General features: G+C 33.5%; 3 protein-coding genes across 7 annotated transcripts; all 3 read left to right on the forward strand.

The window, feature by feature from the left end:
* Positions 1–168: 168 nt before the first annotated feature.
* LOC145059171 (UDP-galactose/UDP-glucose transporter 2-like) lies at positions 169–2,439 on the forward strand. The gene is made up of 6 exons (XM_079007035.1): positions 169–909; positions 995–1,225; positions 1,305–1,547; positions 1,637–1,738; positions 1,832–1,939; positions 2,019–2,439. The coding sequence occupies exons 1-6, from the start codon at positions 784–786 to the stop codon at positions 2,259–2,261; spliced, it is 1,053 nt and encodes a 350-aa protein (XP_078863161.1). The 5' UTR covers positions 169–783; the 3' UTR covers positions 2,262–2,439.
* A 2,027-nt stretch (positions 2,440–4,466) lies between these two features.
* Positions 4,467–6,727, forward strand: LOC145058971 (Pleckstrin homology (PH) domain superfamily protein). Of its 2 annotated transcripts, none has more exons than XM_079006844.1 (9): positions 4,467–4,672; positions 4,944–5,089; positions 5,168–5,255; positions 5,331–5,568; positions 5,641–5,694; positions 5,778–5,875; positions 5,988–6,113; positions 6,196–6,285; positions 6,368–6,727. In XM_079006844.1, the coding sequence occupies exons 1-9, from the start codon at positions 4,613–4,615 to the stop codon at positions 6,488–6,490; spliced, it is 1,023 nt and encodes a 340-aa protein (XP_078862970.1). In that variant the 5' UTR covers positions 4,467–4,612; the 3' UTR covers positions 6,491–6,727. The 2 variants fall into 2 exon arrangements, with proteins under 2 accessions (XP_078862970.1, XP_078862971.1); XM_079006845.1 differs by having other exon boundaries at positions 4,470–4,672; positions 4,930–5,089.
* A 6,667-nt stretch (positions 6,728–13,394) lies between these two features.
* Positions 13,395–16,573, forward strand: LOC145059072 (SPX domain-containing membrane protein At4g22990-like). Of its 4 annotated transcripts, none has more exons than XM_079006937.1 (10): positions 13,395–13,447; positions 13,572–13,692; positions 13,771–14,082; positions 14,145–14,249; positions 14,322–14,776; positions 14,843–15,161; positions 15,224–15,409; positions 15,488–15,678; positions 15,772–15,905; positions 15,996–16,573. In XM_079006937.1, exons 1-10 carry the CDS (start codon positions 13,395–13,397, stop codon positions 16,232–16,234), a joined length of 2,115 nt encoding a protein of 704 aa, XP_078863063.1. In that variant the 3' UTR covers positions 16,235–16,573. The 4 variants fall into 4 exon arrangements, with proteins under 4 accessions (XP_078863063.1, XP_078863066.1, XP_078863064.1 ...); XM_079006940.1 differs by having other exon boundaries at positions 14,843–15,145; positions 15,241–15,409; XM_079006938.1 differs by having other exon boundaries at positions 14,843–15,141; positions 15,228–15,409.
* The last annotated feature ends 456 nt before the right edge of the window (positions 16,574–17,029 follow it).

Consider the following 17,029-nt stretch of genomic DNA (forward strand, 5'->3'; position numbering starts at 1 on the left):
CATATTATCATGTGTTGATCCATAACAAAAAGTAGACGACGAGTATATATTAAAATTGATTAAATGCAAGAAATTAACAATCATCTAGCATATTCATCCATACAATACAGCATAGTTGACATAGTTGCTAGAGGTAACGTTAACCGATTTAAGTCTCACTGTTATTTATTTATTTTTTGTGATGTAAAAATCTACATAGTTAAAGTTAATCATTTTTTCCTCGTAAAATTAATTAAAGATTGATGATACGTTTGAAAGGTTTGCAACTGCTCCCTTTATCAAGTTAATCATACACCTGACCTCCAAGATTCTAAAATTGATGTTAAAATCTCCTACTTCCGAGGCTCCGAGTCGTGTGTATACATTATGGGGTCTCTCTTTCTCTTTCTTGTTCATGCAACATGAAAATTCCTTCAAAAGAGGAGATGTTTTCTCCTTGTTTCAAGCCATTATCCCTCCATCACTACACCGCGAGAGATGCAGATTGCAGAGGAGATAAACTGGGAAAACTTCAATTGGGGTCTTCTCGTTTCTCTCTCGTTGCCTCTTCGCCTATCAAAGTTCCTTGTAAAACCTGCAAAAAGGAGAAAATTGAATGCGGTTCTTTGGAAATTAACAAATTCAAGACAAGTCGTTTACTGTGAAACAATGTTTTGATGCGTCTCCTGTCCAAACAATTTTTTATTTTGGTCGAAAAGTAAGAGAATCAAAGCGGGTAGCCCCCGTTTTTGATTTCATTCTTCTGCACTCTGCAGTGTAGGTGTTTGATGAATTGTCACAGAGATGAAGGGAGAAGATCACATAAGGGCTTTGTTTGGGATTACGCTAACAGATAAACCAACATGGCAACAATTTCTCATTTGTTCTTCTGGATTTTTCTTTGGATATCTTGTTAATGGCATTTGTGAGGTTCGTTTTCTCAATTTCATTCATATATCGCTCAGATTCACACAGAATCATATCTATATTATTATTAATTTTTTTTTTATCGCAGGAATACGTATATAACAGGCTTAAATTCAGCTATGGATGGTACTTTACATTCGTACAAGGCTTTGTATACTTAACACTCATAAGTTTACAAGGATTCACCACAAAGCAAATGGTGAATCCATGGAAAATGTACGTTAAGCTTTCTGCTGTTCTTATGGGTTCTCATGGATTAACAAAAGGATCCTTGGCTTATCTCAATTATCCTGCTCAACTAATGTTCAAATCAACCAAGGTATCTCAAATGTGTTTTTATACTTTTTTTTGGATCCAAATTTGTTGTTTTAATATTTTTTAAACGAAATTGTTTATAGGTTTTACCTGTTATGATGATGGGAGCTTTCATTCCTGGTTTGAGAAGAAAGTATCCCCCACGTGAATATTTTTCTGCTGTTCTTCTTGTTGTTGGATTGATTCTCTTCACATTAGCTGATGCCAATAGTTCTCCAAATTTTAGTATTATTGGTGTTGTGATGGTTTCTGGAGCCTTAGTCATGGATTCCTTTTTGGGTAATTTGCAAGAAGCAATTTTTACCATTAATCGTGATACTACTCAGGTAATTATTGTCTTTGAATGGAATGTAATGACTAATTCCATTCCTTCTTCAGTTTCCATCACTTCACATTTACTGACACAAATTTTCAGATGGAAATGCTATTCTGCTCAACAGTTGTTGGAACACCTTTCTTGATTCCACCAATGGTTTTAACAGGAGAATTATTCAGAGCATGGAATTCATGTTTTGAAGTAAGTCTTCACTCTTCTCTTTCAACAATCTATATATATACAAAAAAAACCACAACTTTTTTAATAATTCTTTTATAAATATAAAAAATGCAGCATCCTTATGTATACGGGGTTTTGGTTTTTGAAGCTGTGGCTACATTTGTAGGCCAAGTATCTGTTCTATCACTAATTGCCATTTTTGGAGCTGCAACCACTGCTTTGGTAAATAAACATTTTCTTGATTCTGTATTAAAAAAAATTGGATATTTTAAAGGTAAAAATGTATATATGGTTATTACAGGTAACAACTGCAAGAAAGGCAGTAACTTTATTGTTATCTTATATAATATTTACAAAGCCCATGTCAGAACAACACGCGATGGGGTTAATTTTAATAGCTGCGGGTATTATGATGAAAATGTTGCCTGATCACAAGATTCCTCAAAAGCTAAGATTACCTGATGCGATTGTAAAACAAGTAAAATCTTATCCTAGAGATGAAAAGAATGAAGAACAAGATGAAGAAAAGAGGTCTTTGGTGTGAAATGGTTATCGAAATTGGTGATTTGTTGTTGTTGTTGAGATTGAAAGAAGGTTTTTGGTAGGGGTGTAATGTTAGATATATGATGGTTTTGTTTTTGTTGATTTGGATGTGTAGTTAGATTGATTTGAAGTTTAATTGGCGGGATGTATTGATATTTGGAAATGGATTTTCGAGATAATTAAGTTGTTTTTTTATTTTATCTGATAAAAATAATAACTTGATCAACCGTGTAATTTTATGATTCTTGAAACATGCAAATGTTTCCATCAAATCAGTTTTCCCCATAAAACCTACAAAGCCTCTTGAATTCAATAAAAATAAATTTTTTAGTTTGCATGTGGATGTAGTTTGGTCACAATCGAGTGAACAATGTTAAATCTTCTTGTGTTCTTTATTTAATCTTTAGTAGCATAATCGTCTATATCTTTGTCCTCAATTTTTGTAGAAGTTGCATCTTAATACCCAACAATACTTGTTATAATAGATCAAGATGCGAGCATTACCAGCTCAAGAAGATTATGATGTTGCATAGGATGCTTTTGGAAGAAAAATCACACCATTGGGACTAAGGAAGAGAAGAAGAAAGATTATAAAGCCCTACACCGAATTCATTTCCATCTTCATAATGACATTTTGAAAAAGTTCTAAAGAAGAAGACTCTAAACATAAAAAAAGGTGAAATTCAACACTTCAGTTCACAACAAGTTCATCATTATGACTTTGGGGGAAGGGGCATTTTATAACAAATACTCAGGAGGTGTTAGCTACATGATGACCATCATTGGCTGTTATTCAAGAAAAGTGTGACCTTATTTATTTATTTTTTTAAATAAATCAGATGCATTCTTCGCCTTTAAAAAATGGAAGACTGTCATTGAAAGTCAAATCGAAAAGACAGTTAAGAAGTTGCGTACAAATAATGGTTTGGAGTTTTGTTTAGAAAAAAATTTGAATTATACTTCAAGACTGAAGACATTGTTGGTGATTTTGTATCACTAATATTATTTAAGTGTAAGGAGATTAATTTGTTGATCAATGTTATCTTGATAAATATTAAACAAGTTAGGGTGGTGCGGAATGCATATTTGTTTAAGTTTGTCTTGGTTGAAAGTACACTGCTATTTAGAGGAGAAATCCTTGAACTGACATAAGTCCGGGGGTAGCTCCCCTGGGAGCGGGGTCAAAGGGACAACAACGCATGGCGGAGTCCAACAGGCAGAACCCCTGGCTGGGGTCGAAGTTCTAGACCTGGTTTTAAGTTAGTTGCTTTGTTAAAAATGCATTAGAAATCCGAATTTTAGAAAATGAATCCGATTTTGTAATCCAAGTTCTAGACCCGGTTTTAAGTTTGGACAGGAAGTTACATTCTTGTAACTATCATATGACATTTTTAAGACTTCTGATCAATTTCGAAGTTAGATATGGTACACACATAATCATAACATCTTCATTCTTTCTTCTAGAACTATGAGTTTTATCCCTTTAGAGATTTTCAAATGTACCCTCAAAATACTTTAATCTGTTTCACAACTCTCATTGATCCAAACATTCTATTACCCCAATTGTCTAATAGACATTTCCACAAACTATATCGTCCCTTACACTCATTAACACAATCATGTAGATATATGTTGTCTAATGCAAACCTATATTTTCAATTTTAGCTCGAGGCGGCCTCCACGACTTGTCCCCTTATGAATTAATCAACTTTCCGTAGCCCTAAACAAAGACTCAAGTTGATGTATGGTCCTATTCTCCAACAAATTACTCAAAGTTAATGATTTTTAGTTGCACAAATTATGCCCATGTTATAAGGGGAAGCTAGAACCAAGAGCCATCAATTATATTGTCCTCGGTGTTAAATATGGCGTCAAGGGTTACAAGCTATGGAATCTTGAATCATACAATATTAAAAAATAAAAATTTTAAAATCATTTGTAGCATCCTCGTTTTTCAAATGGTTAAAATACATAGCAATAGCATTAATGCATAGCTCATTGAACAATGGACCTACTGTGGGCTAATTAAGATGGGCCCATGTCCATGAGATGGTAAATTTATATATGGACAGACAGCAGCATGTTACCAGACCGCCATCATCTCGCAGATCCAACGGCTCTAATTGAAACTCAGTACCCCACCTGAATTTAACGGCTAAAAAACGTAGATTTCTATGTACCTACGTGTACATTATAATAAGTCTGCTGATTTGAAAAACGAAAATCGAAAACCCTAGAAAGACGAAATTTTGATCTACGGCGAAAAAAGGGGTATTTTTATCATCATAAGAACCCTAATTTGGCTTCGTTTGTTTCAATCTCTGTTCTCGAAAAGGCAGCTATCATTCATACATGAAAGGAACCAAGCGTCTCGCCATATCAGAATCCAGTGCAGACACCAACAATTTGTTTGTGAGTAACACCCTAGCTCCGTTTTTCTGTTTCATTACTTTCTGTTCGTATCATCTGATGCATTAATGGGTTATGTAAACTCAGGTGAAGCTTAGGGTTTCGATTTAATTGATTGATTTTGTAACTGTTGCTGAATCTCGACTGATTTTCTTCTCGCAATTTGAGCTGCTATGTTGAAAGCAATACAGTCGATTTCTTACATTTTTAGCTGAATACTAAGCTGAATGTGGACTGTTTGCTTGTTCTTATTACTATAGTTATGTGGTTTCAGAGTAAAAAAATTATGGTAGGAGCTCAATTTGATTTTCAACGGGCAGAATCATCACAACAAAAATCAATAGCAGCTCCATCATTGGATATGCGTCGGGCTGAATCATCAAGACAACATGTGAGAGCTCTTAATAACCAATTTGCAAGGTCTGTGATCTTTCCTGTTTCAGTTGCAAGAAACTTTCACTGTTTCACTGTTTCAACAATTTAAGCTGTTATCTACAGTTGGGTTAATACTCAGTTACAAAACCACCCTGATGAACTTTGGGAAGATGGAGTTCGTGACTACATAACTCACGCCTCAAGCATTCTGGTAATGATCCGAACTCATATCAAGTCTGCAATTTGTATATTTCATGCAAGAATTTTATTGATCTTCTTTGTATAGGAGAAATTTAGTGATGTTGTCAACTGGCTCAAATCAAATTCTACAAAGAACGAAAATTTGTTAGAACAAGGATCACATTCCCCTCAAAAGAAACTTGCTACTGAAAGTAAAGACAATGAGAACATATCAACCATGAATGGTCCAACTTCTGGAACAACCCCAATGTTTGCAACTTCAGGGTTCACAGCCTCATGGAACACTGGTCCACTCTTCAGCAATCAATCTTCTTTTTCATTTGGTAGGTGTTATATTATGTGGTATCTTATACTGTTGAACATTTCTAAGGGTTTTCATTTTCCTTCTCTCTCAGGTGGACAAAGCTCAATTTCTGTAAAGCCAGATGCTTCAAACGATGCAGATGGAGGTAATAAGATACATAGTATTATTTGCTCTATCTTTTGTAATAAACAGTATGTGATTTTATAATTTATATTTTGAATTTAACAGAAGATGATGTTGAGCAGCCAAGCAGCCCATCTGTGAAAAAGACTGAAGAGACTGGTGTATTGGTTGTGCATGAAGTCAAATGTAAGCTTTATGTCAAGGTAATTTTCAAAAAGGACAGATATTTATATTATATTGGACCTTCTGTACAACAATTACAAAAGGGTAAAAGGGTATATGGAAATAATTTTCCTTTGTATCTATTTTTTTCAGTCAACTGATTCAACAGATAAAGATGCATGGAAAGATAGAGGAACAGGTCAACTATCAATAAAATGCAAAGAAGGTGTCACCAAAGGCACCAAAGAATCCAAACCTACAGTTCTCATTAGAAATGATGTATGTTATTTTTATTTTTTATTTTAACAAAAGTTTTAAAGAGTTTTGCTTCATTTTGTTATACTATTATTCTTAATTGCAGGTGGGAAGATTGCTGCTTAATGCATTGTTATATCCAGGGATAAAAACAAGCTTGCAAAAGAATTCCATTGTCGCCATTTTTCATACAGTGGTATGTAATTATGTACGCCATTTTTCTTCCCTCATTTACCCTTAGGATGGCAAAGTTGTAATAATATAAGCAAATTTTATAGGATGATAGTGGGAATGATGATGATAGCAAAGTGGTTGCACGGACATTCTTGATAAGGACAAAGAGTCAGGAGGACAGGGACAAGCTTGCAGCTGTCATTCAAGAATATGCTCCTGCAGCTTGATGATGTCATCTTCATCTGCCATTGATGATGTCATCTTCATCTTCATCTTCTTCTTCTTACCAAAACAAACATGGCTCACCATGAATGGAAGACTAATTATGAATCAGGTATGGTATGAAGAATCGAGGCTGATTTATGTACAACTTGGGAAATTTATTCTTTGTGTCGTATAAAAGATGAGATACGAAGTTGTAGTTTCTAACATTTTTCTAAATTTATCAAAGCGTTTTTTTTTTATTTTTTAATCCACCATCTTAAGTAGCATGCATCTTATATAAGGGTAGAGTGACAAACTTTGTGATCTGAAAACTGTTGATTACAATCGATAATTGTCTTCACCTTGCATTTATTCTATTAGTCAATTTTGGTAGGTTTTGTAATTTTTAGTTTTTAGATTTTTTTTTTCAAAAAAACCTAAATATTTTCTATTTATTTTCCGGAAAAATTCTAATATTTGACATTTTGTTATTGAATCTAATCCCTGCCTTCTTGTTTTTCTAGTTAGAAACATTTTAAAAAATTTGAAGTAAATTGATCTATAATAATGTGACTATGAGACTCAATTTTAGTTTTTGTTTGAATCAATGGTGTTTTTTACTCTTAGTTCTCTTTTTCTTATTGTTCTTGATGCTTTTTAACATTTGAACTTGAAAGAAACATTTGATTTGTTCGAAAAAGAGAGGCTTTTGTATCCAACTATTATTATCAAAATGTGTATCAAAATCTATTTGTAGAATGGTTGGTGATTATATGAGGTGAAAAATAACAGTATGCGTTGGCTTGGTATGTTAGATTGTTTTAAGAATAAAAAAGAGAACTTCTAAACACCAATATATGCTTGGAATCTAATATAAGCTTTCGAGTCTTTCCTGTTACAAAATTGTCAAGCTATTTTTCCAAAAAGAATTGAACATGACCTCTTTCTCTTTGTTTTGTATAAAAATTAAATATTTCCTTTAGATTTCAATGTTTTAACGAAAAGAACAACATTACCCCTGCCCCCGTACAAATGGGGGAAGGGGAGGTAGGATGGTCAAATTTTAATGAAAAAGGCTATCAAAATATCATATAAACAACAAGAAAACCATGGGAACTAAGCACCAAAAAGTAAAAGAATGGTTCAAAAGAAAAAGTTTGTCAAATGTGAATGTTTTTTTGGATAAGAAAAAGTTGAAGATTTATCTAAAGTAATCTTGTCTAAAACCGGAAAATTACCGGTAAAATGGCTAAAATGACCAAATTAGAAAAAAATATGTATTTTCTAGAAAAATAAATAAATTTGAGGCTTTATCCGAAAAAAACTCAATATTTGGTAGGGATTGATTGATATTTTCAAAGTCCTCCACAAGGAATGTATAACATCATGTCAATTTTGAAATGGAAAAATTACCTAAAAGGATAATATATTTTTATTTTATATTCATTTAGTCTTTTTTTTTTTTTTTTTTTTTTTTTTTTTTTTTGTAAAATAAACCCTTGAACTTGTTGTTTTTATGCACATTTAATCCTTATAACCGACCACTCTAGGTTAAGTTCTCAATTTATATACATTTAATCATTAATGTATTTTTTTTTTTGAAAAGTCCTTGTTTTTGTACACACTTATGACCAATTTTTCTTCATGTTTTTGCTCACGTGACAATCATTAATGAGGTGTTCTCATATATGGCTTATCTAGACAGTGAAATCATGTTTGATTAATAACATTATATTTTTGGTATTAGTAACTGTTATAGTACAATACCAACTACATTTAATCCTAATACCAACTTCATTTAATAGCAATTTCAACTACGTTACACCAGGTGAAGTAGAAAATGCATTAGCCATAATAATTCCAATACAAATACAAACTAAATTTCAATTCATTACAAAAGATTACAACTTATTTTAACTTTATCATTATGAATTTTTCTTCAACTCATTCACTTCTTTTTTGGGACATAAAACCTCCCATTTAACAATTGTAATCTCATCTTCAAAGTTTGGGCTTAATTTGACATGTTCTTCGTTTACCTATTGCCAAAATTTGCACTTTTTATTTGGTTTTTCAGCAAAAAAAAAAAAAAAAAAAAAAAAAAAAAATCAAATCTAAGAAGGTAAGAAAGAAGGTCAATTTGAAAAAACAAAAAACTCATTTATTGAAAAATGGTTAAAATCAACATACCAAAAAATTAAAGAAGACTCTAAACTTTTTTGCAAGATGTTCTTTTGTCTAGGAAGTGCAAGACGAGTTAGGAGGAAACAATCACAAATAATATTATTGTTTGCTATGGAGATAGATGAATCGAAACCGAATATATTTTCTTTTTGAAGAAAATTAGGACATCAATATTATTTGACCGATTCATGATTAGACTACTGATTTAAGTGGGGGACGTGTCATAAGGGCTTGATGTGTAAAAAAACAATGACCTACTTTGCAAAAAAAAATTATAAGGACTAAATATGTAAAATTAAAAACTTAACTTGGAGTAGTGGATCATAAAGATTAAATGTATACAAACCAAGTTCCAAAAGCTTGTTTTATAAGAAAAAAAAAACAATAAAGATTAAACATATACAATAAGAACTATATTACATTTATAGGTAACTTTTCCTTTTGAAATCTGATAGAAAGGTGACATATGGAAAATCTTAAAAAAAATTGTATGTACATAGATAATAAACATTTAATAAAATTCACGAATAGCAATGTACATTCATATATTTCCTTTTTGAAGACAAGTAAAAGCGTTTATAATTCTAAATTTATTTTAACAGAAAAAAGTGATTTTAAATCTTTACGTCTGTCCAGTGTTTTTTTAGACGACTACGACTAGGGCTGACAATTCTCGACACGACCAGCGACACAACCCACGACACGACACGAAATAAATGAGTTTGGGTTGACTTTTTAATCCGTCAAGCTGCTAACCTGTCAACCCATCAACCCGTTTATTAAACGGGTCATATATGGGTTTCTCAAAAAATAAACGGGTTGACCCGCCAACCTATTTATATTCTTAATAAAAAAATTATTATATTTTTAAATGTATTTATGTATCAAGTATTAATATTTAATAACTATTATATAATATATACCATTGATTCATAGACCATTTGACTGTTTTGACATTTTGACTCGTGGTGGATGATCTAGTGTCGTAAGTCGTAACCTAAAAGGCTAAGTCTGTAACAGGTTTCTATGAATGTTTTTAATTTTCATTTGGATGTTTAAGACATAATTGTTTAAAATTCGGACCCACGAATCCAAATCTGATCCACGAACCCGCCAACCTGTGAACCCATATAAATAAATGGGTTGGCGGGTCATATATGGGTTTATGTTCCAAACCCGCCAACACGTGACCTGTATATTTAAATGGGTCGTGTTTGGGTTGGCATATTTTGACCCGCCAACCCGTCAACCCGCGACATGTCAACCCGAACACGACACGATTTCTAGGCCTAACTACAACGGGTGCTGTTTTGGTGATGTGGACAACCTTTAACGCCGTTACCAGGGGAGCACCCCCCCCCCTTCCCGTTATGTGGTCTTCAGTAGTGATTGCAATGAACTACAACATGAAGAATATCTAATCAAATTTCGATGTTGACTTCGATTTTGATCATATTAACCAACATTTATCAATCGTTTATTGTATGTAATTTTGACCATATTAGAGAGAATAAGGTTTGATGAAGATGATTTTTACGAGGGAGCGACGCAAGAACACAGATAAGTTGGAGAAGACAATTAGAAGAATAAATATATTTAGGTTAAAATGAGATTGAGCCTGTTACAATTACTTGAGCTCTTTTTTATATGTTTTGGGCGTTTGTACATTATTTTTTTAAATTAGTCTACGATGATCTTTTCTATAATTATATGTTAATAAAAATCATAAATGACTACTGTTTTAATTAGTTTTGTTTTTATAAATATAAAAAAAATTAATAAAAAAAAAGAAAAAAAATGATAACATGAAGTGTTATATATATATATATATATATATATATATATATATATATATATATATATATATATATATATATATATATATATATATATTGAAAACGGCCAATATTATAAAAACGCACCCAAATAGTAAGAAACTATAGGGGAAATTTAGCGATTACATATTACATATAAAAAGAAAATTTAAGTCTAAGATGAAAGAGGACAAGAGAGCCACTTTTCCCAGTTACGTAAACCACCTTTGCCTCTACATTTTACCCACAAATACACTAAAGCTTTGATATTGTCCACCACACCATTCGGAGTGATGAATTTTGCTTGGAATATCCGATCATTTCTAGCTCTCCATATACTCCAAAGCATCTCGTAGCAAATGGATGTTAACCGTTCCTTTTTCCTAGGGCATTTCCCCCAGTTGGCTGCAAAACAAGTAATTTCTTCTACATTATGGAAATCGATCTGATCTATTCTACACCAGTTAAGTATGGACTTCGTGACTGACTTCGCGTAAGGACATTCCACCATAATATGATTTGCATATTCGATTACACTAATACATGAGCTACAATTACAAGTGTCGAGAGTAACCCCACGATGGGAGAGGGCTACATCTGACAATATTCTCCCCATCACATCACGCCATATGAATGTAGTTACTTTAATTGGAATGAGTTTACACCAACTTATTTGAAAATGGTGGACATTTGCTATGGGGCCCTGATCAATCTTTTTCCTGAGGAGGTCCACACTATATTTTCCATCCGCCGATAGTAAACATGACAGTTGTTCGACCCCAGGTTATAATGCATCGAATCCATGTCGTTGACTAGACATTCTAGTTCAGAGGAACAACCAGCAACAGTAGGACATGATCTCTAGTTCCACATGTTCCCGTCTTCATTTTTTCTCTTTGAAACCTTACATGACTTTTTTTTTCAAGTTCATATAATCTGGGGTATTTTGTTTTCATGTTTATACCACCAGCAACCCACAAGTCATGCCAAAACAGAGTGTTAGTCCCATTGCATCAATATCCTTTTTAACTCCAACAATATTGTTCCAAACTCAAGTATTTTTTTTTTTTTTGCTAAGTACTCAACATGTTTATTTCCCAGGTTATGAAGTCCTAAAATGACTTTGGCCGATAATGAGGAGGGTTCAGATTAAGTCTCCACCACCATTTTATAATGAGAACAACATTCAGTGTACGAATCGATCCGACTCCCAAGCCACCAAGTTCCTTAGGAGCGATAACATTCTCCCATGAAACCCAATTTATTTTATTTTTTTCTTCATAACCCCCATAAAAACTTCATTCTTATCTTCTCCAGTTTTTCAATGACTCCGGTGGGAGCTCTAAATAATGACATGTAATAGGTAGGAAGATTTCCTAGAACACCTTTGATTAAGGTAAGTCTTCTACCAAATGACATGGTTTTACCTTTCCAACGAGAAAGTTTGTTTCAAAACTTTTCAATGATTGTGTTCCAGTTTTTGATCAAGTTCATGTTGGCTCCAACCGGAACCCCAAGATAGGTGAATGGAAGTACACTAGCCTCACATCCAAGAATATGTGCCCACTGTGCAGTTTCGGTGTTAGAAGCCCCACACCAAAAACCATGGATTTATGAAAGTTCACTCTCAATTTGGTGTTATAGCACCATATTGACATGATATATACGGTGATAACTTTTAATACCCTTTAACTAGTTGCCTATACCCACTAGGCAGACCTCATTATAGTTTTTACGAGGGTAATAGTCGTTCACATGCCTATTAACTCTTTAATGATTTAAAAAAATTACTTCTACCATTAAATATATTCAAAGTAAATTATTTTAAATAGAAATTTACCTTTATCCTTGTGATATACAACTTGGTCCTACCGAACTAAGTCAGGTTTTTATTTTTTATTTTTTTTATTTTTAATAATGTTTGCATAAAAGGTGATAGCTAGATTGATTGATGAAGGTTTGAAAAGGCAGCGAATAAAGAAAACCGTATGAGCGCCACCTCCACCTCAATTCCATCCCCTTCCCAATCCCTCTCTTCTCTTCTATCTTCATATCGCAACATAATATGCAGGAATAGCAGATACAAATGCTATTCAATGCCACTCTTCTTTGTTAATTTCGAAATCATCAAAAAGAAAACCCATTCCACGCCAATCTTGTGATCAATTTCATGCAACCCACTTCCGCACTCTCCAGATCCCTTGTTCTAAATACAAGAACATACATATATACGTACACAATTGCTTGTTTTTGTTGATGTTCATCTAAGATACCCAAAGGAAGGTTAGGCTTATTAGCACTATCTACGTGAATTTCAAGTTATTGCATGTCAATTTCCATTTCTCGGACTGGGTTACGATGTTTGCATAAAAATTTATGAAAAATATTGTTTCTTTAATGTGGGCATTGCATTTTAAATAACTTTTTATGGAGTAGAAGGTGCAGGTTATATTTCAATTTCTACCACAAGTGATCACTTTCTTTGTATGAATCAACAAACGAAATAAAGATTGCTGCTGCTTTGGTTTGTACATTAACATGAGTGTGTTATCAATCTAAATTCTAATTAAACCGTTTATCTGTTCCTTTTTCTTAAAATGATTGTTCTTCAGATATGCAAAAAGAAAGAAAGAAAGACATATATCATTTGCAACCACCATCAACTATGGAAAAATCCATAAGTACCATGAGTCTTTTGCATTTACATTTCCACAATATGTCAATTGTTAAAGCATCTTTTTTCACAAGATGTAGAGTTCTCTTACTAGACCTATGGTTAGGTACAACTAAAACTAAATAAGTTTCTTTGAAAAGTTGAGAGCTTTTATGTAGTCAAAGTGTGTTTAGTTGATTCTTGGGACTTATATTCTGGATAAAAAAATTTCTAGATTCTACGGGTAAATTTCTACTACATTTGATGCAGTGAGAGATGGTTGCTTTTGGGAAAAAGTTAAAAGACAGACAAATCGAAGAATGGCAAGGGTACTTTGCATTTTCCCCTCATTTTTTTGTAGTGTAGAAAAGTGTGAGTTAAACAACATGCTCGATAGTATCTAAGGGGCACTTATTGAAACCTCATTCTATGTTATATATGGTGACTTAACAGATATTATATCAACTACAAACTTATGAAGAAAAAAGTTAAACAATATGCTCGACAGATTGAAACCGGAGGTATTGAACGTAGATACGTTCTCAAAGATTTCTCAAGAATGCTCGATATCCAGGTACACTAACTTTTGTGCAAATCTTTTTTAGTGTTTTTTGTACTTTAAGTGTGATTTATGTATATGTAATGAATGCAGATTGAAAAAGTTGTTCTCTTTTTGCTGGAACAACAAGGGATTCTTTCTAGCAGGATAGCCAAGTTTGGAGAACAACAAGAAACTCTTCAAATCGAGCTTGATTTAGTCAAAATAGCTGCTTTGAGAGAAGGTTATAGGGACATTGGAAGAGATCTACTAAAGCTTCTGTTTTTCGTTGAGATAAATGCAATTGGACTTCGTAAGATCCTTAAAAAGTTTGATAAACGTTTAGGCTACGGCTTTACTGATTACTATGTTAAAACACGAGCGAATCATCCTTATTCCCAGCTTCAACAAGTCTTCAAGCATGTGGTAATTTGCGCTCTTTTATATTTATTTACATCTTTTTGAAAGAAATCTAACAAAATTTTCAGGGTTTAGGGGCTGTGGTAGGCGCCATATCTCGAAATCTAGCAGAACTTGAAGATCGTCAGGGGAGTTACTTATCGATTTATGATCAACCGACTCGCCCTCTTCAGGTTTTCCCAACTTTTATCTTATTCTTTCAATTTTTCTCCTTTTAATTTGTTTCATAAAAATCCCAATTGTAGGATCCAGTAATCGACGCAATAAGATCAGCTGTAGACAGATTATCTTACTCGACAAATTTTCTTACTTTTTTGGGGCAACATGCTCTTATCATGCACGAAGAACTACCAATGCCTACAGAGGAAAACCCCGATGATCAAAGATATAATTTCATGTCACTTTTCATGAATTTGGTGAATACATTTCTTTATATGGTGAATACGTATATCATTGTCCCAACAGCAGATGACTACTCCATGAGCTTAGGAGCTGCAGCAACTGTTTGTGGGGTTGTGATTGGTGCCATGGCTGTTGCTCAAATCTTTTCTTCAATCTATTTTAGCGCGTGGTCAAACAAATCGTATTTCAAACCTTTAGTCTTTAGCAGCATCCTTCTTTTTATAGGAAATGTAATGTATGCATTGGCTTATGATTTCAACTCCATATCAGTGCTTCTACTCGGTCGTTTGTTTTGTGGGTATGTAATTAATGTATGTCTCTTGAAAATTTAAACAAAATATTGACTTTTTCGTTGACTTCGCAGTCTTGGGTCTGCTAGAGCAGTGAACCGAAGGTACATCAGTGATTGTGTCCCACTCAAGATCCGAATGCAGGCTTCAGCAGGTTTCGTTAGTGCGAGTGCTCTTGGAATGGCTTGTGGGCCCGCTCTTGCGGGTTTACTACAAGTGAAATTCAAGATTTATATGATTCATATTAACCAAAACACATTACCTGGTTGGGTTATGGCTGTTGCATGGCTTTTATATCTTATATGGCTTTCGATTTCTTTTAGAGAACCCGATCGTGTTTCCCACAAGGATCTTGTCCATGATTATGACACACGTATGTTTAATTCCATCTTTTTAGTTTGAATATTTTAATTTTATTATTTATATATAATGGTGTTGGAATTTGGATCTTTATGATAGGTCAAGTGGGGAGTGATGCCCTTGAGAAAGGCGCAACACAGCCACTATTAAGTTCAGAGGCACACCAAGATGGTGAAGATGATGATCAAGAATGTGACGTCAGTGAGGAACTATCAGAAGACTCGCATGCACCCGTTAGTTCCTTAAAGGCAGCATATAAGTTACTCACACCTTCTGTAAAGGTTTGTTTTTACACTATACATGTAAATTATAATGATCATTTCTTCAAGAATTTTTTTTTACGATGAATATTATATCAGGTCCAATTGCTGATATATTTTATGCTAAAGTACGCAATGGAGATCTTGTTGGCAGAATCTAGTGTCATAACTTCATACTACTTTCACTGGACTACTGGTAAAGTTTCAGTATTTCTTGTGTGCCTCGGCCTAACTGTTCTTCCTGTAAATATTATCATCGGAAGCAATATCAGCAACATTTTTGAAGACAGGTATATTTCATTAATCATGTATATATGATGTACCCTTTTCTTGTCAAAACTTCAACATCAAAAGATTTCTTTTTTCCATATTATATGTTTCAGACAAATATTACTAGCATCCGAAATCATGGTTTTTTTGGGGATTCTCGCAAGTTTTAACGTAATAATTCCTTACACCGTGACTCAGTATGTCTTGTCAGGACTCGTGATGTTTGTTTCTGCCGAAGTTTTGGAAGGTAATTCTTTTATTTTTGTGATTATATATTATGAAACATGTAATGGTATATATATACTAGCTTTTCTGCCATTGTTTCTTGATACTGTAGGTGTGAATCTATCGCTTCTTTCTCGTGTGATGTCATCAAGGCTATCCCGTGGGACTTATAATGGTGGATTATTGTCGACTGAAGCTGGAACAATCGCGCGAGTGATTGCAGATGCTACAATAACATTAGGAGGTTATGCGGGGGAGAGTAGACTCTTGAATGTCACTTTACTACCTTCGCTTGCAATCTGCATATTGACGATTATTTGCACGTGTTTGACCTACAATTCACAATACTGATTGATTGAGATATATTATCTTGATGTACACTGGAGTTTGAATCATACACGTAAGAGGCCAATTGAGTATTTGTAATGTATTTTGTTATTTATATGTAACAAGCTTTGGTCATGGGAGCCCTCTGGGCTACGGTTGAGAGGTTGAGTTGCATAATTTCATAAAGGAGAATACCAAAAATACTGTTAGTGATTCATGATTTACCTTCTAGGCTTCTACCCTCACTCGATAGCCTTGGAATGGATTCGGCATGGGCCGATGTTGTTGTTTATCATTTATATGTAATGAGTTTTAGATGTGAAGGTAGGATTTTTATATCTTTTTTTTTTTATTTGTAAATTTTCTGGGTCACTGTTTATAAAATTGAATTGTTTTATAATTCAATCAATCATTTTTGGATTTGAATGTGTTTGCAGCTGTTGTATGTGTGCATGTGTATTTGGGACAAAATAGTTGGCATGTATGTTTGTATAGCACTACAAGAAGATCGGGCAACAGGGGCGACGCCTGTCGCCAGGGCCGGTCCAATGTTTTTTACTACCCGGGGCAAGGTACGATTTTTATGCCCTTTTACAATAGAGAAAACGTATATATAAAAGATTTATACAATAAAAATGCAGTAAAGTTACAAAAAAACAAATAATACAAACGAAAAACCTACAAAAAACACATAAAAACAATGTCTTCATGCACTTTTTGAGGCGAAAACGTCTCTCATTTACAATAATGAGTATATTGTAAAAAAATCACTTTCAATACGATTTGAAGAGATGTCCAAGGACTTTCAGATTTGTGTGC

The sequence above is a fragment of the Lactuca serriola genome, chromosome 6 (assembly GCF_051521515.1).
Source record: "Lactuca serriola cultivar US96UC23 chromosome 6, Lser_US96UC23_V15, whole genome shotgun sequence".
Taxonomy (NCBI): Eukaryota; Viridiplantae; Streptophyta; class Magnoliopsida; order Asterales; family Asteraceae; genus Lactuca; species Lactuca serriola.

Coding starts and splice junctions, on each gene's coding strand:
- LOC145059171 (XM_079007035.1), top strand. CDS start 784: ATGAAGGGAGAAGATCACATAAGGGCTTTGTTTGGGATTACGCTAACA. Junction 1,739..1,831: donor CATGGAATTCATGTTTTGAA/GTAAGTCTTCAC, acceptor TAAAAAATGCAG/CATCCTTATGTATACGGGGT. Junction 1,940..2,018: donor GAGCTGCAACCACTGCTTTG/GTAAATAAACAT, acceptor TGGTTATTACAG/GTAACAACTGCAAGAAAGGC.
- LOC145058971 (XM_079006844.1), top strand. CDS start 4,613: ATGAAAGGAACCAAGCGTCTCGCCATATCAGAATCCAGTGCAGACACC. Junction 5,695..5,777: donor TTCAAACGATGCAGATGGAG/GTAATAAGATAC, acceptor TGAATTTAACAG/AAGATGATGTTGAGCAGCCA. Junction 6,114..6,195: donor CAGTTCTCATTAGAAATGAT/GTATGTTATTTT, acceptor TCTTAATTGCAG/GTGGGAAGATTGCTGCTTAA.
- LOC145059072 (XM_079006937.1), top strand. CDS start 13,395: ATGGTTGCTTTTGGGAAAAAGTTAAAAGACAGACAAATCGAAGAATGG. Junction 15,410..15,487: donor TACTCACACCTTCTGTAAAG/GTTTGTTTTTAC, acceptor ATATTATATCAG/GTCCAATTGCTGATATATTT. Junction 15,906..15,995: donor TTCTGCCGAAGTTTTGGAAG/GTAATTCTTTTA, acceptor TTGATACTGTAG/GTGTGAATCTATCGCTTCTT.